The 23983-nt window shown below is 38.1% G+C and overlaps 1 protein-coding gene across 1 annotated transcript; it reads right to left on the reverse strand.

Annotated features, from left to right (window-relative positions):
* Positions 1-5170: 5170 nt before the first annotated feature.
* Positions 5171-19676, reverse strand: LOC102060416 (nuclear GTPase SLIP-GC-like). The gene is made up of 22 exons (XM_025904244.1): positions 19480-19676; positions 15282-15356; positions 15109-15190; positions 14684-14796; positions 13444-13488; positions 13067-13091; positions 12871-12942; positions 12546-12639; positions 11947-12163; positions 11632-11829; positions 10880-11074; positions 10620-10780; positions 8732-8801; positions 8560-8647; positions 8309-8430; positions 7705-7881; positions 7467-7615; positions 7248-7365; positions 7051-7159; positions 6831-6961; positions 6502-6583; positions 5171-5356 (listed from the first exon to the last, which is right to left on the reverse strand). Exons 3-22 carry the CDS (start codon positions 15173-15175, stop codon positions 5307-5309), a joined length of 2283 nt encoding a protein of 760 aa, XP_025760029.1. The 5' UTR covers positions 15176-15190; positions 15282-15356; positions 19480-19676; the 3' UTR covers positions 5171-5306.
* Positions 19677-23983: the final 4307 nt, after the last annotated feature.

The raw sequence follows: 23983 nt of genomic DNA on the forward strand, positions 1-23983 counted from the left end.
GGAGTCCACATGAAATATCGGCTGTATGAAGACTGGAAAATATAGATGATACAAACATGCAGCCAAACATTTGTGGACATGGATAAACTCTCTGATCCAAAAAGCAGGAAGTGACACAGCTAGAAAATGAAAGTGTGTAACAGCTGAAGTCAAATGTAATGCAGAGTTGAATCTGCACTTGGATCCATGTGTGAAAGGTCCACATGTAGGGATCACATGAGTCCTGATGTTTGTCAGTGCAGCTTGATAACTCCATCTACTGTGGGCTACATATACATATACTTGTCATCGCTGTCGTTTTGGTCACCCACTGCTGTGCTTGGCCCTGGAGTGTCCTCAGGGAGAGAGGAAATTAGGACAGGAGGCTTAATGGAAGGCATCTGTCCTATCACCTCATCCATGACAGCAAACCAGGGCCAAGTAGCAGCAGTGGGCTTCCCACTGACCCCCTCTCCTGAGCCTGGATACTTGCAATCCTAAAGGCAGAGGAAATCAAAAATGACAGCAGGCAAATAAAAACACCACAACAACTCTTAGTAATTGCACATTTATTAACTTGTGTTCTTAAGAATTATCTTCTCGATAACACACATACGTACTTTGTATTCTTTAAAGTTATCTCATGTCTTCTGGCCTGCAAGGGGGTGACTTTCCCCTGCAGGCCCATCCTCTCCAGAATTGTCCTGATCACACACAACAAATAAGAGAAGAAAGGAAACCATGGCAACTGTGTTAATCCCTAAGCCCAAAGGTTTTCACAGCAGAACACCAGAGGAACACCGTCTGGACTTCACAGGTTTTGTACAGCAGCGGTCCGTGAGTCGTTTGGTACCGGGCCACGAGAGTTGAGGCTCCACGGTGAAATTTATGGTTTTCAGGGTTTTTATCGTTAACTCTGTTTCCCTGGGTCTTTCCCTTGTTGTAGTGGTGTCTTATTTTGAAATAAATATGCACACATTACCGACATTAGCAATCAGGCGTATTATGTATGTATGTATGGGTGTGGCCCTGCTGGCGGACTGGCCACACCCACCAGTTAATGATGTGTAAATTGATTTATTCTTTGACCTCCATGCCACAGTGGCCCAATTCTGCACCCCAGTGAAGAGGTGATCGTTTTCTCCTCGTTTTAATAAATTGAGCCGTTTGGTCTTTGTTCCCCACAACATATCACCATAAAGATGAATTCGAAAAAAAAAAAATCAAAATTAGCTGTATGTAAGCGGCAATACAAACTGCAGGACCCACCATACATGCTAGTTTAGGGTTATTTGAATAAAAAATAAAAAATGAAAAACATGTCTATGCAGATGCCTATAGCTTAACAACACAAGCGCTATGACAATGTAACTTTTGTACAACCAGATTTTCATATACTTCCATTTGAAAGTGTTTTCCTCTCCCGCTTTGACCACCATCGTTATCAGAAAAAAATCTCCTGTGTGGCCCGCAATGAATCCTGGGATATGGTAGGTCATTGCCTCTAAATATGGCATCGAAGCATCCTTCCTCTGAATTCGGACACACCCAGCGACCCAGCCCCTGACTGAACACATTGTGTTTGCTGTTGTCTGATTGTGTTTCCTGGTCTTGTGAACAGGATGAGATGTATTTCTGTTTTCTCGTGTTTCATTCCCGGAGAAAGTCAGAGGGGCTGATGGGGTTTGCACGTGTGCAGAGGGCGGAGGGAGGATACAGTCATGAAACAGTTCAGGATTTTCTTGTGATTGGCTGAGCAAAGGAGCCCCGTCCTTATTATATATGTCATAGAAAAAGTATATAAGCAGTGACATCAGGTTTATAAAAAACACATTTTAATAAAAAACACATTTTAAAAGCAGATTTTGTTAAACTAGCTTGTGTTCGTTGCATAAATCAGCTGTACATGAATAACTGAATTGTCAGTGATGAATAATGTGAGAAACATTTATTTTTATTGTCTTGTTTTTAAACAATCTTTAAACAATCTATTAGTATAATTATTCTACGTGTACACGTGTTTGGATGAGAAAATGTAACCATTGTAATGAAAGATGAGGAAAAGTACCTTCCTATTGGTTTATTATTGACACGAAACAAAGATAAGTATGTTCAGGCCTGCATGTGCCCATCCTCCCTTCTCTAATTCCAAGATCAGCATTAGAAACCTGCATTTTATCAGAGTATTAGTTAAGTATAATTCAAGTAATTTGATTAAGTGAGTATTATTATTATTTCTTTCATCTTTTGTTTTCATCCTGATAAATTGCTTCAATAAACACATCTGCATTCAAAAAGTCTAAATTGTGGACACGTGGCTTTTAACCTTTTGTGAAACGGTAAATGTAAAAGCCTGTAAATCATTAAAATATCACACAAAAGGTTATTCAAGGTTAATCTGGCCTTAAAAGTCAACAGATCCTTGGGGCGTATTTTTCAGGCCAGACATTTTGGTTACCAAGTGCACAGATTATAGAAGAGAGCTGCTGATAACAGATGTGACTGGAGGATTGTAGATGACCTGTAACCTGTCACCCAGGCAACAACGCCTCAGAGGAAGCCTGATCAATGACATCCACAATCATTTAACATCCTGTTGATAAATGGTTTGTGGTTCAAGCTTCACAGTTCATAGTTTTCTTGTATGTTACAAACTACTGCACTGCTGCAAAATACTTTTTGCCAGGCTAGTTAGTTTTAGGCTCAGAAATAGACAAGAACAAGGTTTGTTGTCTGCTGCTGCTTTATTAATCACATGACAACCAAAGAAATCTTTTTTTGCAGTACATAACATTTATGTTAGAAATGTAAGTAAAACGGTATACATAAGTGATGTGCTATACAGTGGAACCCCGACTTACGAATACCCCATTTAACGAAAAATTCAAGTCACGAAGGCACTGAACAGCAATATTTCTGCAAAATGCCCGTGTAACGAAATCCGCTGGCTCTGATTGGCTGAGCCTACAATGTCCACAATGCCTTCCGAATCATGTGACAACCCCTTGGCTTTCGTACTTGCGCTTCGCTGTTCCACTTGAACGACGTATTGTTGTTGCAGTTAGCAATTAGCCTATCGTTCATTCAAAAGGCGCAATGGGTGCTTCGAATTACGAAAATTTTCGATTTACAAAAGACAAAAGGCCCCCACTTACGGAATTAATTAATTCCGTAAGTGGGGGCTCCACTGTATAAGTTTCAAGGATAAAACTGACAAATATATACCTAAATGATTGAAGGTTAAACAGGTGCAATTAAAATATTAAAATTTACTATAACACATCAAAATATGTAAAAGAAAGAATAACATCAATAGAATCATTAAAATTTAAAGAGAAAGTTCTGGATATCATAGTGTTTAGACCCCTAAAATTAAAAACAACAACATTGTAGATCTTCTACCTCTGTATTTCTCTTTCTAATTTTCTGTTTCACTCGGGTCTACAAATAATTAACGAAACCAAGAAGGAAAAAAAGAGGGATTTGAATACACTGCTGGCCTTTTTTGTTTAGAGCCTGGTGACACCCCTGGGAGGAATTCATATTTAAATATCCATCCATTTTACTTACACTTACCCAAGTCTGGGTCACTGGAGCCTTTCCCAGCTGTCAGGCAAGTGGCAGAGTACACCCTGGGCAGGTTGCTAACAATATTACAGTTAACTAAAACTAGATGTGAATATTTTGGTTAACTAAAATTAAAATACAAACAACTTATGGAAAAAAAGCAGAAATGAATAAATGAACTGTGATTGTCAGCATTGTCAGACAAACAGAATAATTTCTCATACAATATAGGAATATAATCAATTTTTCATAAGTGGATTATTGGGATTTTTAGGGTACTGGTGTTTAGCCCTCTGGGGTCGACGGACATCCTGGCGTGTCCAAATCACATGATCAATTTAAGATGACACAGCAACGAGATGCAGCGACTTAGCGACCGTTCAACTTGTGTGTAAAGGGCAGACTTCAAACTATATACCAGTTTTTAAACTGTGTTAATAGGCCACATAAAACCAGAGTTAGCATAAAAATACAGATGATCTTTGTTTTCTGAATAATACTGTGTTAATTACTGCGGGAAAAAGCTGTAAAAACTGTTTTCTAAGGACACTGCTAGAAAGTACTCTCTGCTTGTGAGCAAAAAAAAAAAAAAGTACCAAGTCAACCAATCAAAACATGATGTGGCAACATGGCATTTGGTTGTTTAGGAAAAGTTTTAGAAGTTTAGAAGTTTTAGGAGTGACAGCAGTGAAAAGGAGCAAGCTAAAGAGAGACAGAGAGAGAGTTTTGAGATGTGAGAGATTTGTGACGTTTAGCGTGTTTGCAGTATATTGTTAGTGTAGTTGTTGTTTTGTTTTGTGTGCCAGATCTACTATTAAGTGTCACAGTTGCTGCAAAAAAGCCACCAAAAGCAGACTGAAGTGTAAACGCTGTGGGAAAACAGGAGGAGTCATAAGCCTCACAATGTCAGACCTGCGGGGTTTATGCCTGTGCTGTGCAGTGGCACAAATCATTTGTGTGCCTTCATATTTGATGCAGAACACCTGATTGTTCTGTAAATAGTTTGAAATGGTTATATAAAAAACGCCTGAGGCCTCAGCTGCATTTTTAGAATCTTAAATTTTAGAATAAAATTTACAATTTATATTTGCAATTCAAGTTATGAAAATTATTTGTTAAACATGTTTGCTGTTGTTACAATAGAAAATTTAACTTTTTCTACTCTGATTTTATGCTTTTTCTCTGAATTTAGAACAACTGTGTTAATACAGTCTGTCAAAAATGAAAACATGACTGTAAATTCAGGCACATGAGGTTGTGCTGAAAAGGATGATACCAAACAAGGCAAAGTACACAGTTTTTAAAGGTGAAATATAGAGATAAAATCAAAAGTAGTCAAAAACAGCTAATTATACCCTGGACCCCAGAGGGTTCATCTTGAGCCCCAAGGTCCCCAGTACCGGGGGCAAAGGGGGTGACCTGCAGTTTAACCCTCCCTGACATCAAGTCTTTTCAGAATCTCAGCTAAAAGCTCATATATGTATATATATATATATATATATATATATATATATATATATATATATATATATATATATATATATACATATATATATATATATATATATATATATATATATACATATATATATATATATATATAAGCTCAATAACCCTCCGCCGATCCCTTTAAGATTTCTCAGGAATCTAGAACTGTTAAAGTAATTTAGCACAAAATGGTTAACAATAATAATCCCGTGACATGCAATAACATTTAAATATTTACCCGTTTACTGTGCTGGCATTTCTCTCTCTCTCTTTTAAACTTCATCATGATATCGCTGCACAGTTTTAAGATGCTTTGAAACATCTACAAAAAAACAATAAAATAAGTAAAAACATTCTTTAGCATTGTTCTAGGGGTGGGCGATATAAACGATATACGATAGAAACGATATAAATTTGGCCAACGGTAGAGATATTTACTATACCGCTCTACCACCATAGCGCATGTTGACGATGTCATCAAGCTGCGCCTGTTTTGGTCAAAAGCATCGCAGCGGCTAAAACCATTATAATCTGCAAAATATGCCGACAGTCATAGCAAAAAGATGAAGCACTTTTGAAATATGGGGAAAGCCAAAAACTGCGCTTCCTCCACTTCGGTAACATTGATTCATTAATGACTTTTATCGAGTGGAAAAAAAGTTGGCGTTCACCCTCCAGCTTCACTGTGCTAATGTTATGCTAACATAGCTGTGTCGCTAGCAATCACGTAGCACAACATTATATACCAGGTAGTCCAACTTCAGTAACCCTACAAACACCACTGCTGTTTAGTTTTCTGTCTTCATTTATGTTGGAAGTGGTAGCAGAGCTGTACGTTTTAATTAGTTTCATAAATCTGTCAGTCAGAACATGGTATGTCATCTTTAGGTGGAAACTAGCGAGCTAACTTCCTGTTAACTTCTAAATCCGTTAACTTTAATAACTTCTGTTTTCATGGATGCCTGGATGTTAAACTTAATTGTTACACCTGGTAAAGCAGCAACGCTGATGATTTTATTAAAGATTAAAGAATTTAGACTGTTTTTAACTCTGTGTTCATTTGACTTTGGGACCTGAAGGGGTCGGAGTTTTGGACCCAGATTACTCCGCGACGCTCCTCACTATGGCAGCCGTAATGCTCTGACAATCCATCAAGCAGTGCGGTTTACCAACGTTGTACTAAAACATTTTTTAACAGATTTCTGCACGCCCAAATCGGTTCGAGGTCAGTAAGCACAACCAGAATTCATGCATAAGGCACACTCTCGATTTTTGAGAAAATTAAAGGATTTTAAGTGTGCTTTATAGTGTGGAAAATACGTTATACAGAAGAAAAGAATATATCGCTATATATATCGTTACTGTACGTGCTTCAAATTATATCGCGATATGAATTTTAGGCCATATCGCCCAGCCCTACATTGTTCAACATAAATTATTTATTTTCATAGCCTATATTCCCTTTACCTGGGAGAGGGCAAACATCAGCCTTGAATGAGAGTTTAATGGAGTGTTCCATGGTTTCCTTCAGTTCTTTGCAGATGGTCGTCTAATTTAGATTAAAAACAACGTAAACATCTGAATTAGTGTGTACATGTATGTTTAGAGTTATTGTGGCCAGTTTGATTTAGACAGTTAATTTCATCTCATCGTAGAAGACTAAATCTTTGTAATACTGACAAATACAAATGTAAACAGCCACCTCAGTAATGATTAGAGAATGCCCTGACTGAGCAAAAGCCCTCAGATATATAAACCATGATGAATGAAGAAGGATGCAACACAACATGACCAACCTTCAGTTTATCCATCTTCTCCAACATGGTCTTTTTTGCGTCCTCATACATGTTCCTATTTGAGGATACATGTGTCTCAAGAGTGTTCCTCATGTTTTCCAGTGCATCTTTTCCTGAAATTTTCTTTGCATCTACAAGAAGACACAAAACGTTGTCAAAATGTTTTCTTTTTTTTAATACAGTTGTGATTTATCATTGTGACAGTTGACCATCTTCTTACCATCATAGCCCTTTTGCATGCTTTTCACAATTGTCTCTGTTAGACTGTTGTAGATTATTTTCTTCTTCTTTAGGATTATTTTGTTGAGTTTTGCCTTAATTCTTTCCTCCTTAGACACACGAAATATGGATCTGTTAAAAATGACTGTTTTAGGTAAATTCTGCTGCTAATGCACTGATAAAGCTGATTGGTTTTACCTCTGTCTGGAGAAATATCAGCTGCAGTTTGACATCTAGGTTCTCTGGAATCAACGGTTTTGTGTCAAGTGAAAATCTGCTGATGACTCCATCGAAATATCTGCCTTTAACATCATTTCTGAAAAAAAAAATTTCATGACAGCAGCATTGACAAGTTTGTTTTAGGTATGTTTTAGGTATCATGTGATTATATGGTACAGAATTAAATGTTATTCTTACGGGAAGGTCTTTCTGAAATTTTTATCAATGCTGTCAGTCAAGCAGGAAGCCAACATTGTGTTGAGATTTATTTCTTCCCCGTATTTTGGTTTGTGGATGCCGTTTTTCCTAACCACAGCCTGTAATTGTTTGAAAACAATAGTGTTTTCCTGAAACAAATCAAGAAACCATTTCTAAACACATGCTCATTAAGTGAAGAATCTGTTGCTTTCACATTAATTATAATTCTGAGACATACATCACAGTCCAAAAAGGTTTTCAGCTTTTCTTCAGAGGTTTGGGAATTTTTAACCCCTTCTGTAAGACATTGTTCAAAATCCTTGATCGCTTTTTCAACTGCTTTTTTCACTTGATCCAGTTGTTCTGTCATGTTTTTCTCAAGGACTTTACATACACCATCTGCTTTTCCAACACCCTGAAATTAAAAGGTATATATATTTTATTTTAAAGCAGTAATACTATAAATACAATAAATACTATAAATCTGTTTTTTATTCATTATTTTTAAATTTTGTCTGTCAGTGCTTCTCAAGACATCTTGATAATAAAACTTTTCTTAGTTGTCAGAGTTGTGCAAACATTTCGAGTTTTAAATTTGTCATTATTATCTCTTGATGCATGCTCAATCAGCCAGGTAAATTCTGTTCATCTGGACGCTTTATGGGAGAAATGTTTCGTCACTCATCCAAGTAACTTCTTCAGTCTCAGCTGACTGCAGGTTTCCCCAAATCTTATTAACACTACATTTGCATGACTGAAACCAGCCCACTGAAGGAACAATGGGCTGGGAGGTCAGCTTATGATCATAAATATATTTGTCCACATAGATAACTTGATGTTACCTCATTTCTGCCCCTGGCACCTTCAATCAAAGACAGAATCCCATAAGCTCCATTCACATAGATATCTGTCTCAGAGTGGCACTCGTTGAGATTTTGCAAGATGTCTTGAAGTTTGGGTATTTCTGTAAATAAATGTGATTTAATCTAGCAACTCCTTCCTGATTTAAGTAAAGTAAAAATAAAACAAGACATTCACTGAACAAGATTTTTTTCTTTTAATCACAAAATATTCTGACATGCTTATTACCTACCATTGTCGTCTTCTTTTACACGTTTTCTTTTTAGGACCTCTTGAGCACTCACTGTGAACACTTCGAAATCTTTACCGCTGAACTGCTCCTGAAATAATGGGTTTTAATTTTAATGAAGCTTTGGCTCGTTATTACAGTAAACTATTCCTATTCCAACGACTGTAAAACTCACACTCAGAGTCTTGTTCAGTGTGTGGAATTCCTTCATCACTTTTTCCTTGGCTTTCTTGTTTTTTGTAACTCTTAAATGGACAGAAAAGGAAACTAGATTCAACATATGGCTTAAACATATAGCAACATATCAAGAAAATAGCTGAGTGGATTTGAATGTGGAGTGCAACATACCATTAAAAACCTTTACCACTTCAAAAAGACGTCTCAACAAGATCAGCATATTAAAAGGACCGACCACTTTAGGTCCTGTACTCCCGCTTTCTTTTTACCTTCTGATGAATCTTGCTTTCTGTTCTTCCTCACCTTTTCTATGCTTTACGATTTTATTCATGGTAATAGTTCTTATTCTACTCATGTCACTTTACTGGTTGGGGGCCAACATCATTTTCTTTCCTGCAGACTTCTGTGTGTCTCAAACCTCACATAGCTCTGCCCCATATGAACCTGTGCCATTCACAACGGAAAAACTGCTAGAACAATAAAAAAGTCTGTGACAACCCAGGGCCTGCAGCTCTTGCTGTATGTCATGGGGAAGTCCTAGAGATGACTAGCTCTCATTGGTCCACAACACAGTGGTGCTTTTACTGATACAAGCCAGACTGTGACTATTACCCAAAGATAAATAAACTTAACGTCAGCAGATAAAAGTTTTACGTATATTTGGAAAATTAGTCTGAAGTGATCTAAATTAAGTTGAAATAATTTTGACTGAGTTTAATTGATTTTGCCCTGTAATCACTGAAAAAGTAATACATAAAACCCATGTTTGACATTGCAGTTGTAAGTCACTTCCATGCTGCTCTCAGCTAATTAAAGTTTGTGAAGATTACAAGCTGCAATGCGAAAATAGTTGAACCGCCGCATTTTTATCTGTTGTTAAGAGACTTTTTCAGTGCAAGTTTTGTGGAAGGCGAGATTCACTAATTTAAGTTTTTAATGAGGTTTAGCCGAGAACCCAGCTGTAATATTAGCATGCTGAGTTAGCCTGGTCACTGGTGGCAGGTGAAAGGAATCGCTGCAATATATTTAACAGCATGCACTGTTTTCCTTTGTCAGGAGAGGTGTCCTGGCAGGCACGTGACACACACAGATCAGACCTGTATTTCTGTGTTGCAGCTGTGCAATAAAGAGCCCAAAGACCCAGTACTGTCTCCTGCCTCTTGCTTACACGCCAGAACACAACGCACTGACAGGTGTAACTTACAGACAGGTTAAATTTAGACAATGTAACACAAGCTTCGTTCCCACCAGGTGTCGAATCTGTGCTCTGACGGTTCCGTGTAAACAATCAGGTTTTTTTTCATTGGCTAAAAGCTGCAATTTGATTGGCTACTACTGCTGCGTTACACTGATACACCATGGGCTCCCGCGGAAACAGCAGCAGTTTACCCACTAAACCGCTCAGTGAGACACATAACAAGCTAATAAAGTGTAGGCAAGCCTGTGATGAGGATTACCTCACAGGTGGGGCCCAGACTATGGTGAGACACAGACAAACCAGTCCACAAATTACATTAACATGAGGGATGTGCGACATGAGAAACCGGACCCTTTTCTTTTTGTCTTCCATGTGAGAAAAGTGCTTTGTACAGCGCTCACAAAATGGCAAGTGAAGGTGATATAGATGCAGTTTGAAAACTGTGAGCATCCCAACAACTTGCTCTACATGTGTGGAGATTTTGGTGTGGTTGGTGAAATTAAACAGGGAGTAAATGAGATCTATCTTTAACCAGCTGCTCACAGACACAGGTTAAAGAGAAAACATTCATCCTTGTCATCTTAGGGTTGATAACATTATGTGTCTTTAACATTTATTTGATATCAGTTATTGAGTACTTTTTCCACTATGTCCAGAACTACTGTATATGGTTTGGTAATTCACTTACCGATCATCTGCAGGATCAGACTTGGTGCAGATAAAGTGGATTTGCTGACACTGACCACCATTTCCAATCAGGCCACTTTTCAGGATCTCCCAGGCTTCAGTTTCTGATGCTGCTCGAGTAATTTCAGCCACAATCCACACAGTGGAGCAATCTCCAACAATCTGAAAGGAAAATGATCAATGTCAGTTATCAATAATGAAGACAAAAGATATTCAAACAACACAGGAGAAAGCAAGACGCAGTGGATGTGAATACATTACCTGTTTCCACATTTCGTTCCTGCTCTTGTTACGATCACCATTTCCAGGAAGGTCCACAAGTGTAACATGCTGGAGGAGGTCATTGTTTGGCACCCTGACAGTCACACATTTCACTAGTGGCCAAAACCACTGCTGTGCGCTTTTTCCATCTTCCTGCTTTGTGTACATACGAAGTCTTTGAAATAGCTCTTGAGCCTGCAATAAATAAAATAACTTTAATGCAAAACATGTATGATCACTGAAAGGGTTTTACAAATTGAATTAAAGAAGCAACATAAAATATGACTGAAGAGCAACAATAGCTTCTAGTGACCAATGTAACCTATACAATATTACTAAAAGTTACAATTACATCAGTAAATTATGCCGGGAAACCCAAATTGCAGCATAGGCTAATGTGTACAGCCATATGCACACTGTTAGCCTCAGGAGCTACTCCTGACATCTTTGGCATGAAAAGCTTTTTGAAAGCTTTTATCATATCATCCATCCATAACATGATTTTTTGGTTTGTTTCAAATCCTTAAAAAAAAAAGAACTAGAACCAGCTCTGGTACTTCTGGTTGTTATTTTATGGATTTGGAGTTTTGATGAATAAAAGTTTTCTCAATTATTTAAATTCTGCTGAACTTGCAGTTAAATCCGTCCAATTTCTGAAGAGTAAGCTGACAGTAAATTATGCAAATGTCAGTCTTTGCAAACCCAAGACATGAATACTTTAAATAAGAAAGCATAGGAGTTTCTGGTCTTACTGTTTCACATTCCAAAGATTTCTTCGTGGACTCCAAAAATTCTGGAATATTTTTGAAATACTTTGGTTCCATGAGGGTTTCAGGGGATTTGTCTTTCCTTTCTTCTCCATACAGGGCTGACAGCTTTTCATCCAGGTCCCAATAGTCATCATCAGCTTCCTTTAGAGTTTTCAGTGACCATAATTCATCCTCCCACTCCTAAAACAAGATCAAAAGAAAAAATCAATCTTCTCAGATTAACTAGGAATTCTAATTATTATAATTATATATGTAAATACATATACTGTGAAAATAAACATTAATATTTTATTGTACCTCTTTTTTAATGAACTCAATTTGTGCCTCATACTTTGAGCTGGAAGTGTTAGCCTCCACCTTTATCATGACTGTGGTGCATGCACTGATAGTTCCAGTAGGCAAAAGATTCATCTCATTAATGATGGCATTGATTAATGAGCTCTTTCCAGCCCCAGTTCGTCCAAAAACACCAACCAGCTCTCTTTTGTCAGTTTCCAAATCACTGATTTTATTCCTGTTGAACAAGAGTTTAAACGTGGCTTAATTTATTCAACAATGAAATGCATGCAAAATTAGAAACCCATCACTTTGTGAACAACTCGATAAAGAAATGTAAAGTATTTTTTCCCAGTACTTTAAAATTAAAAATGCTTCCACAGATTATACAGATACAAAAATTGCAATGGCTAGGTTTGCTCAGGGAAAGTCTCTGGTACAATGCACGGTACGGTGAACAGTTGTTTGGAGTGAATGCTTTTTATTGTTTTTATCTTGTGTGTGTGACTTTCTTTCAACAAAATGGTCTTAAAAAAAGAGATCAGGATCTCTGTATAAATGATCCTAAAGTAAAACGTCTTTCCTGTTGTTTAACAGAATGAGGAACCCTTAATACTCACTTTATAAAAGCACCAAGCTGTTCTTTGTCATTTATATGGTCCTTGACTTCTTTCATTATGTCTTTCACTTCAGATAATATTCTTGTTTCTTTCGCTGTGAGAGTAAAGAAGTGCTTAGCAGGAACCAGTTTAATGTTTAATGTGATACACTGATATTGAAAAACAGGAGTACATCAGTACATGATCTAAATAGTATTTTATTGTACCTCAGACACCAACAAACCAATGCAAAAGTGTGTGTGTGATTTAGCATCAGACACACACTATAGAAGAAAAGTTTTACCTTACAGTGAAACTGCCATTCTTTGGAAACAAATGTAAATACCTGAGTCACGCTGTCTTTTAGTTGGTGGTTGCCTTTCGCTGGACTCCCCGTGAAGATCTGATTGTCTTTTTCCTGTATGTTTTTTCAAGACATGAAAAGTTAGGTTTGTTGTCTCTCTCAGTGGAGGTATTTGGTCAAAAGAAAATTATTTCTGTCTTTAAAGATAATTATCATAAATAATAAATATGTGTCTCACCTTTTGAACTCCTAGGTAGTGAAGCCTGGAAATTAAAATGGATTAGGGGGGTTTTAAAAAATTGCAAAGAAATGAGAGACTTCACACAGGCATCATTTAAGCACATTTTTAAGAACTTATGTCTGAACACAATCACAATCCACAATCCACGCAGTGAAATGTAAATTTATTATATATATCATATATATACATATATATCATCTGAGATTAGAATTATTAACCCTTGAAAGTTAAATACAGAAAATGGGCAAGTACATGAAGAATAAAGGCATCTTAAAAATCAACATAATTCTGACCGGAACCAATTTTGAGCAAACAGTGAAAGTATGACTGCTGATAAAAATAATAGTCAATCAGAATTAAACCTTTTAACTTACCTGAGCAGAAAGTTCAGGTGTTTCTTGTCTTTTGTTTTGTTCATTCTAGCAAAATGAAAATCCAGAACTGTAAATGGCTGATATGATTCTAGTAAATTCTATTGTTGTCATAAAGACATAATCTCAGAAACAGAAAATCATCCGTATGCAATAATATATGAGGGCCAGAAGAGTCACGCGCATTGAAATGAAGCATTTTGTGCTTTAATTAAATGTGCAATATAACATATTTAGTAAATGTATTTGCAAATTAATTTCCTAATTCTTTTATTTATTTATACATTGCTAATGTCAAAAAATAATGTTTGATTGACTTCAGCAAAGTTCATAGAAAATAAAAAGAGTAAATTACTTATATTGTCATATTATTGTTATATTAATTAACAAATACTTCATACAAAAATGTATTTCACAAAAAAAATTAAAAATAAAACTGTCAATAAATAAATTGCCCCTCCGACAGCCAAACCCACCTGTTCTCTGATTGGATTGTTACATTTGTGATTGACATGACATGACCAATCAGATGAAAGGAAGAAAAATAGGGTCACACAAATCTTTTTTTACACACACACAAATTCTTTTTACACATACAAATCCTGATTTACAAGTAAAAAATATTTATGACCACATTTTGAGCCCATATTTGTCAATTCAGTTTGGCAATGCAATTGGCAATTCAGTTTTAGTAATGAAATGAATGATCATTGGCTAATGTCATGCTTGTAGAGCTGGTGTGTAGAAGCCCTTCAAGCTGGTCTGTAGCCTTTATGATTATATCAACACAGAAATAAACAAATGTCAAATTACAAATGTCAGATTACTAGTGCAGTGTTGATGTCAATCTAACAAAATCACTTTTTGCTTTCTTTGCACACATATTATCTAATTTGGATTAGGCTCTCTTTGTCGTGATAATTTTGTATAATTTTGTCACAGAATTTACTAATTTATTGTAACAATAAAGCTTTCTTTGTTTTTTTCTTTAAACATTTTTAATTTAATTTATATTGCAGAAATTCCCATTTATTACAGATAGTATCCAATGACACATTTTGGGCCTAAAAAAAAGATAAAACATAACTTTGGAAATAAATTTACTAATGTTTGTTTTGTTGCACAATTTATTATTAAACCACAAAATAGTTTAGTTTTCTTCATGCATGTGACTCTCCTGCTCCTCCATATTTATATATGTGAGATTTTTAAGACCAAATGTAAAAATATTGACCAGACTTACCTTTAACTGCTCAAGTCTGCATCTGAATCTTGCCCTTGGACCAACTAAACGGATTAGCTCAGTGATGTCATTTTCAGTAAGACAGAAAAGGCTTTCCTCTGTAATTTTGTTAGCTGTAATTAAATATTAAATCTCAGTTATGGAGAGGTGCAAAATTTAAAACTGCTGCAGAAATCCACCTTATGAAAAAAAAGTGAAATAAGTATGTCTATTTATTTTAAATGCCACTGCGCCTTTGTGTGATAAAATGTCTGTGATGACTTGACAATGTAGAAGATGCTACAGAAAAGCACTTCTCTTCTAGACGTGCAAAAATCTCAACAGTTGTACAGCAAAATCATATCAACAGAGTTTCTGTTTCAGAGTTTACTGATTCGATTAATATTAAGATCTTTGTTTATCAAGAATTAGTAATAATAATTTACCTTCAAATCGTTCCTCCAACTCATTTAGCTGCCATTCAATCAGTTTGTTTCTTACAAAATCATCCATGACCAAGAAATGAAACTGAAAGATAAACTGTAATATTTAACCAGACTAGATCTTTGTTATCAGCTTCTCCTCAAATGCATATGTAACCCGTTTGTGTGTGTTACACCTGTCGACACGTGCAATGGCGTGTGAATAAGAAGCAGGAGACAGCACCAGATCTTTGGGCTCTTTACTGCAACATCTGCAACACATAAAAATAAGGTCTGTGATCTGTGTGTGTCACGTGCCTGCTAGGACACCTCTCTTCTGGCCATGATGAAAGGAGCTGTGACCTACAGCAGTATTAACTCCACAATAACTCTCAAAAAACAACAAAAAGCATTAAAAAAATGACATAAAATAATATACCACTGGAAAATCATCCAAAACAACTTATAAGAACAACACACAAAATAATACAAAAACAATCAGACAATCAAATAAAACACAACAACCAGGACCCGACATTTTGGTGCATATAATTTAAACCTTAAACTCAAATACAATCATATTAATAAACGTCATCCAACAAGGCAATACAACCCTGTACCACAAAGGGAATCAATGAAAAACTACATTTCCAGAACATAAAAAAACATCTCCGTACCTGCAACACATACAAATACAGGTCTGTGATCTGTGCGTGTCGCCTGTTAAAAAAACTACTGCAGTGATTTCTTTTACCAGCCGCTAGCAACCAGGCAAACTTAGCATGCTAGTACTATAGCCAGTGTTTGGGAGTAATGGAATACATGTACCGCCGTTACGTATTTAGAATACAAAATATGAGTAACTGTATTCCGTTACAGTTACCATTTAAAAAGGTGGTATTTAGAATACAGTTACTTTGTTGAAATAAATGGATTACACGGCGGTACTTTCCTGTTTCATATTCTCGCGGGTCAGGACTGTTTGGGTTTGTTTGACAGCTGTTCTGTTATTCCAGGCGGCAGCGTTACGGTTGCCATGGTTACAGTGTGACGCTCTCTCTGCGTGTTTCCTGGGTGAGAGAGCGTCTTTTTGTTGTTGTTGTTGTGCTAACCTAATAGACAGAATGCTACAGGCATGGCCCTAAAGAATGTAGCCTGATGGGCAGTGTAGTCCGTGCTGCAGCGAGAATGGACTACCATACCCGTTATGTGTCTGTGAGCGAGGGAGGGAGAGAAAGGAAAAGTCCGAGCTGTCACGGAGCAAAAACGGGAGACTCGATTGTACTCGATTGTTTTCCTCCGGAAACAATAAGTTCCGTTGGAGCAGCCTTTCAACGCCTCTCTCTGTCTCCCGCAAGCAAAGTTGACCCAGACAACAAAGTAAAGCTATTTTTTGGCTACGAGCCCGACACGAACCCACCGTATTAGCCCGAGGTCCCTTTACTACGGTTCGGAGCCGCGGACCTTCAGTAACAGTAATAAATCACAGCAATAGTACATTCACGTAGTTGTAAAAACCATGATAATATATTAAGTATTCCAAAGTATTCAGAATACATTACTCTCATTGAGTAACGTAACGGAATACGTTACAGAATACATTTTGGGGCATGTATTCAGTATTCTGTAGTGGAATACATTTTAAAAGTAACCTTCCCAACACTGACAATACACATTGCCACCCTGATTTATGGATAAATTCTTTACAAATCCTACCATGTGCATTCATGGATTTTTTTTTTCACATTCTGTCTCTCACAGTTGACGTGTACCTCTGGTGCAAATTACTGGCCTCTGTCATCATTTTAGGTGGGGGCACTTGCACAATCGGTGGCTGACTAAATACTTTTTTGCCCCACTGTATGTAAGCATTGAGCCAAATTTAGTAATGCCAACATATTACACGGACAATATTTGTCTCTTATATATAATACATCTATATATAGACTGTTAAAGATACTTGTCTTTAAGTGAAGATTTATGGTGACAGGAAATCTAAATAACTGCAACTTGAATCTTTACTGAAGCTCGGGTTCACTGCTGTAATAACCAGTGTTGGGTAAGTTACTTTAAATCAGTAACCTAGTTACATTACTAGTTACTTCTATAAAAAGTAACTCAGTTACTTCAAGTTACTCATTACTTTCAAAGTAACTAGTTACTAGGGAAAGTAACTTTGGTTTTACTCAGACTTCTCTTGTTAATGTGTTGCTTCCGTAAATGGATACCCAGCCAGAGTCTTCTAGTTTGCTTACTTGCTACAAGTGCACTGTGCCACCTACCAATAGAAAGGAAAAAATAATGTGCACATTTCCACGAGAGAAATCCCACGCCTGGACCGTCGTTGACCTCCGCCATGATTCTAGCCTGCTTTTTTCATCCAACACAAAAACTGCAGTCGTGGTGCTTTCGATTGTACTCAGAACTCGGAAATTCTGCCTTCTGAATAGGAAGATGTAGGTAACACCAGACTGCAGATGAGCTGCATCCAGAGCTGGACTGGGACAAAAAATCGGCCCGGGCATTTTGACTAGAGACCGGCCCGCCATTATAGGAAAAATCATAAAGCCTTTGAATGAAAATAAACACTGTTGTGACAGTGATGTACACTGTTCTGATGGTATATATGTATCAATCTATCAATTGTTTGTTGTAAGACTCAGATAATTATTTTTTTTAAAAGCGAGACATTTTAAATGAGAATAATAAAGAAAAGTATTTCCTTGTCCCCCCCTTTCCCTGTTAATGCCCTACCTGGCCCCCTGGCAACACTTTGCTAGACCCGCCCCTGCACAGTTACCAGCTGTCAGCTACATAGAAAAGGATCCTGGTGTTATTTGTCTCTCAGAAACAGTTCATAACTTCAACTCATTCATGTCGCCTAAAAGGTAAACCTGTTTCTCCATCACCTGTTCAGCTCTGATGATTCAGTAAGAACATCTCCTGGTTTCATCTTCATGTTTCCCTCTCACCACATATCCAAACCGACATCATGACCAGCAGCTTTACAGCTGTGGCTCCAGCAAACATCAGCTGATACTAAAAAATAATATTAAATAAATTCTAACAACAGCTGATCAAGCTTAAACGTGTTGCTGTTGTTTAACGCGACATCCGCTGTTTTCCTCTTTCTGCTGCAAAGTGGGCGATAAACAAACAAGAGAGAAAAGCCGATCAGCTGATTATTGATCAGTTTCATGATTAAAGTAGAAACGGGAGAGAATGAGAGAAGAAGAGGCAGCTGTGCAGCTTCAGCTTTGTGTCTTTTTCATTTTAGCTGAAGTCCGGGACAAACTGCTTCCTTTTCACCTCAGTACGAAACGCGTAATATTTTCTCTGAAAACGAGATGATTCTGTTTTTTACGGGACGGTTGGCAACTCTAATAATTAACCTTGGGAACAAAATAAAGTTCAACATCAGTAACATAGCACCCACCCAGCTGTATAGAAACTCCGTCATGCTGCACGCAGTACGAAAAAGTCAGCATACCGAAAATAAACTCCACCTAAACTTGGTTTATATCTGACTCCGATAGACTGCAGATCATAACTTCTTACCTGAAGTTCAGTTCACCTGACACTCGGACCGGCGGCCGCTTCGGGTCTCTCCTCTTGCCTCCCTTTTCTTGCATCCACCTGCTGGCTAATGTTACTGAATCTGTAGAACCTCCGTGATGCCACCACACGAAGTAACGAGTAACGAGCCTATCTAAATCCCAGTAACGAGTAACGCGTTCCTGGTTTTGGCATAATAACTAGTTACCGTGCTCGTTACCACAATAATAACGTAGTTACTGTAACGCGTTACTTAATAACGCGTTAGTCCCAACACTGCTAATAACTAATATTGATTAATATAATAACTATAATATTGGCCATATTATATTTACATTACCAAACTGAGATGACTTTAATCTCAACATTAGCAACATTAGAACAACATTAGCTAATTGTTATTTACTAACAAATTTTTAAATTACTGTTGACATTTCTGTAAACAGTGCTGTATGAAACGTTTCCAGCGGTTAGTATCATGGTTTCTAGGCAACCTGAGCAGCACAACAGAGGCTAGACCCATTTCACAAGCCTCACACTTCCGGCCTTCTCCCGAAGATCGGGTCCTCCAAGGCTGCAGACCCTGAATTGGGATACAGCCCATATCTCCGGCCATGCTGAAAGGAGCTGTGACCGGCACGCACCTACGTCACACCGCAGCGCACAACCACACGAACACGCCCAGACTCAAAACACACAGGCAGGAGATTAAAACGCAAAATGAAATATTTAATTAAAAAAGGTGTTTTGGCGAAATTCAAAAATATTTAACCCATATGCTACACATATATAATCAGAGACAATTATATTAGATTCACATTAAAAGTTCAAACTGCTCACCTGTTGTTGAAAGTAATCCAGGAAAAGACTGGTGAGGGAGATATGACACAAACAGGTGGGAAAAAAGCAATCAAATGTATCCAAAATCAGATATGGTAAAAAACAAACTGGAACTGCGTTCCTCAGACTGCAACATGAGTAAGGCGAGTGCAGGGTAATGGAGAACTGAGAACAGAGAAAAGTAAGAAGAGGTGGTGTTTGTGCAGGGAGATGGGAGTGGCTGAGAGGGGGAGGGTAACACTCTGCCTCACAGCCATATACCTTTGTAATCAACTGCTCCTTAAATCCACTCACTATGATTATATGTTCAAAAAAATTTAATCAAACTCAGATTAAAAACTGAAAATACTCACCTTTGGTTGAAAGTAATGCAGAAACGGACTTTTTACAACAAAAGAAGTAAATAAATAAACAAAAAGTGAAAAACACACGGTGGGGGCCCACACACTGGAACAGGGTGAAAATATTCTAGCAAAAAAGTCCAAAAACAGACAGGGTTAAAAACCAACTGGAACTGGGTTTTGTAAACGATGCAGTTGAGTTTTTGGCACAAGCCAAGTGAAACTGGATGTGTACATATAATGCATGTGTCACAAAACAAACTGCTTCAGCGGCTTCGTTCATCTGGCCAGAGTCACATGATCAGTGACGCCCAAAGCTTCATTCAGTAGGCTACATCACTGCTTGGGTGGTTTATAAGGAAGTGAATCACTGGCGGGATTTGTTAGTGAACAAGTGTGCAACATAATGAGAGGAAGAACTGTCTCCTCCTAAATAATAACCAAACAGAATAATCTTATATGTGTCATGTTTTTATTTTACCTGCTAATAAACAATGCCGCCCAAAGATCAAAAACATACAAAATAAATAGTCTATACACTCCCAGAGAGAGAGATTTTTAGCCTATTTTTATTTATTATGTTTACAAATGTCAAATAGTCAAAAGCAAAGGGAAAAAACGTCACTTCACATGTTGAAATGGGGTTATTAATCAGATAGACACATTATTTTTTTTACCCCCCAAAATACAGTCTGATATCACACAGAATTGTCGCATGATATTAAAGTGAAGCTGTTGGTTCTGCTATCACAATGAAGCAGTTCATTTCAATTTGTAATTTCAACCTGCTCTCCATGTTTTTGAAGAGCATGTGTTTGTGCAGGGAAGAGTGGGAGATGTGCCCCCACATCTGCCTTTTCAGGAAGTCTCTCCCAGAGTGATTCATGTTAGTGACGTGTGTGTTGTCGCACTGCTAGGAGGATTTTTGCTTCGGTTTTCATATATTTTTTCTCAGTTTCATCTTTTGTCATTCCAACTCCATGTGTGTCAAATTCCAACCTCAGCCAAGCTTTCCAAGTCCATTGGCACAAAGTGCTTGTGCACAGATGTTTTCAGTCCTTCACTAAGAGATTTTGCACCTTCCCAGTTTGTGATTAGGGGACATCTCTCCATCCATGCTTTGAATGTATTTTCCAACAGACCATTTAAATAATACATTTCTGTGTCATGTTCCTGTTCCACACAGGTGCATACTTTGGAAATCTCTGTGACCATGTAGTGGTGAGGCTGCTACCCAGTGTGGTTATGGGGTTTAAATAGAGTGGGTATTGGACGAATTTCACCAATGTCACCAATTTTCTAAAGAAATATATTTCAGAAGGTTCTGTTGACATGAAAATCTCACCAGATGTGGCAACAACCCATCAAATCCACACATGCAAAGTAATCAAACCACACGTTTCCATAGATTATGGGTAATAAAGAGAAATAAGTCTTGAACACACTTGCTGCACTTTGTTTAACACTTTGTACAAAAGCCTTTGTGTATGATGACATCATCAAGATGCCTCCTGTGTGGACAAATTAGTCGTACGCATGTATTCTGTGCACTGTGGGCGTGGCTGTGACAGATAGTCTCCGAGGTAACCACCATGAGATGCTCAAATGCTCTTAGCTTGCACATCACATGTGCTCAGATGTTTCTCCACATCAACAGGGCTCCTTCTATACACTGTGAGGATTCAGGTCAATGGCCGTTCTATCAGCTTTATTTTCTCTCTCTGAAACCAGCTGTGTTTGGGATCATTGTTTGCTGAAATGTCCACCTTTGTTTCATCTTCATCAGCACAAAGTTTCCATTATCGGTGTATTTACAAATGTACTTAAAATGTCTGAAGTTTATGAAAAATCTAATATGAAACAGTTCCTCAAATAAGCAGACTGGTCAACTGACTATTTCATTTATTTTATTTTGTGTCTTCAGTCTCCTATGAATGTGTAGCTGGTCAGTGTTTCTTCCCCCAGATTTATATTTGAATTTGAAGTTGCTTTCAGATCATCTGAGTGATCAAAAAGATCAGACTTGGTGCAGATAAAGTTAAAGATAAAGGTGCAGATACATTTGAATGACCCCTTTTGCAGACTCCAAGAGGTTTTCTTCCAAGATTGCCCTGTATTTGGCTCCATCCATCTTCCCATCAACTCTGACCAGCTTCCCTGTCCCTGCTGAAGAGAAGCACCCCCAGAGCATGATGCTGCCACCACCATATTTGACAGTGGGGATGGTGTGTTCAGAGTGATGTGCAGTGTTAGTTTTCCGCCACACATAGCGTTTTGCCTTTTGGCCAAAAAGTTCCATTTTGGTCTCATCTGACCAGAGCACATTCTTCCACATGTTTGCTGTGTCCCCCACATGGCTTGTGGCAAACTGCAAACGGGACTTCTTATGGTTTTCTGTTAACAATGGCTTTCTTCTTGCCACTCTTCCATAAAGGCCAACTTTGTGAAGTGCACGACTAATAGTTGTCCTATGGACAGATTCCCCCACCTGAGCTGTAGATCTCTGCAGCTCGTCCAGAGTCACCATGGGCCTCTTGGCTGCATTTCTGATCAGCGCTCTCCTGGTTCGGCCTGTGAGTTTAGGTGGACGGCCTTGTCTTGGTAGGTTTACAGCTGTGCCATACTCCTTCCATTTCTGAATGATGGTTTGAACAGTGCTCCGTGGGATGTTTAAGGCTTGGGAAATCTTTTTGTATCCTAAGCCTGCTTTAAATTTCTCAACAGAGGCACCATTGAGAGTATCCTCACCAACTGCATCACTGTGTGGTATGACTCCTGCACTGGGTCCTGCAGGAAAAAAATGACAACGGGTAGTGAGAGCAGCGGAGAGGATTGTGGGGACCTCTCTTGCCTCCCTCCCCAGGAGATCTACTGCGCCTGCCTCATCCAGAAGGTCCTCTCCATTACAGGTGACTCCACTCATCCCTTCAACAGCTTCTTCAGTTTGCTGCCATCAGGAAGGATACTGAAGAGCCTCCGGGCCAGAACCCGCAGACTGAGAAACAGCTTCGTCCATCAGGCTGTCAGGATGCTGACCATCTCTGAATCGAGAAGGGGGGGCCCAAGGGTACATCTTTCGCCATCTTACAATGATGTGATTGCAGCCATTCCCCAACTCTCTGTGAATGGTACTCATGGCCATTCGAGAATCTGTGTCTTTGATTAGTAGTCGTTGATCAATGGTCATAGGAATTTGCATACTAACAATCATGGAATTAACCCCCCAGCACAGTGTTCATTCAGTGGTGCTAGTTTCCTTCACTGTGCAAATGTACTGTTTATAAGGCTGGAGAAACCTGCAGTCAGCTGAGACTGAAGAAGTCACCTGGATGAGTGACAAAACGTTTCTCCCACTGAAAATGTCCGGATGAACAGAATCAATCTTTTGGAATTTACTTCCCTAGATGATTGAGCACGCATCAGGACATTATTTTATTAATATTTTTGAAATGATAGCAGCACAAACAAAAATTTTTGCAGCACAAACCAGCACAAACGTAGCACAAATGTTTGACATCATTTTTCTTTGATTTGGGTAATGTGGGGGGGCTGGTTGACCTTTTGACCTTTACATTTTCATTAATATCTTTAAAACAGAGGCAGCACAAACGACAATTTTAGCAGCACAAACCAGCACAAACGTAGCACAGTTGATTGACACCAGTTTTGTTTGATTCCATTAATGTGGGGGGGCTGGTTGACCTCTGATGACCTCTAGAAATTTTTATTAATATCTTTAAAATGATAGCAGCACAAACGAAAATTTTTGCAGCACAAACCAGCACAAACGTAGCACAAACGTTTGACACCACTTTTGTTGGATTTGAAGAAGGTGGGGGGGGCCAACTTCACTCAGGTATGGTTATCAGGGTTTTTATCGTTAACTTTGTTTCCCTGGTTCTTTTCCTGTGTTATAGTTGTGTGTCTTATTTTGAAAGAAATGTTTACACATTACCATAGCGACCAGAGAGCATTAAGGGTGCAGACAGGTGCGTCTGTGACCTCTGTGTAGTGTCTTCTCTGGTCTGCATTCACAACAAAAAGGCAATGGTTAGAATGCTCTCTTTTAATGTTGTGGGCAATCAGCACAAGATCTAAATGGGAAAGCAACAACAGAGTTAGCTAACTATGCTCCCATTTTTTTTTCCTCTCTTCCCAATAAA

This window comes from Oreochromis niloticus, unplaced genomic scaffold (assembly GCF_001858045.2).
Source record: "Oreochromis niloticus isolate F11D_XX unplaced genomic scaffold, O_niloticus_UMD_NMBU tig00000606_pilon, whole genome shotgun sequence".
NCBI lineage: Eukaryota > Metazoa > Chordata > Actinopteri > Cichliformes > Cichlidae > Oreochromis > Oreochromis niloticus.

Coding starts and splice junctions, on each gene's coding strand:
- LOC102060416 (XM_025904244.1), bottom strand. CDS start 15,175: ATGGATGATTTTGTAAGAAACAAACTGATTGAATGGCAGCTAAATGAG. Junction 13,489..14,683: donor GCAGACTTGAGCAGTTAAAG/GTAAGTCTGGTC, acceptor TCATTTTGCTAG/AATGAACAAAACAAAAGACA. Junction 11,830..11,946: donor TTGAGTTCATTAAAAAAGAG/GTACAATAAAAT, acceptor ATCTTGTTTTAG/GAGTGGGAGGATGAATTATG.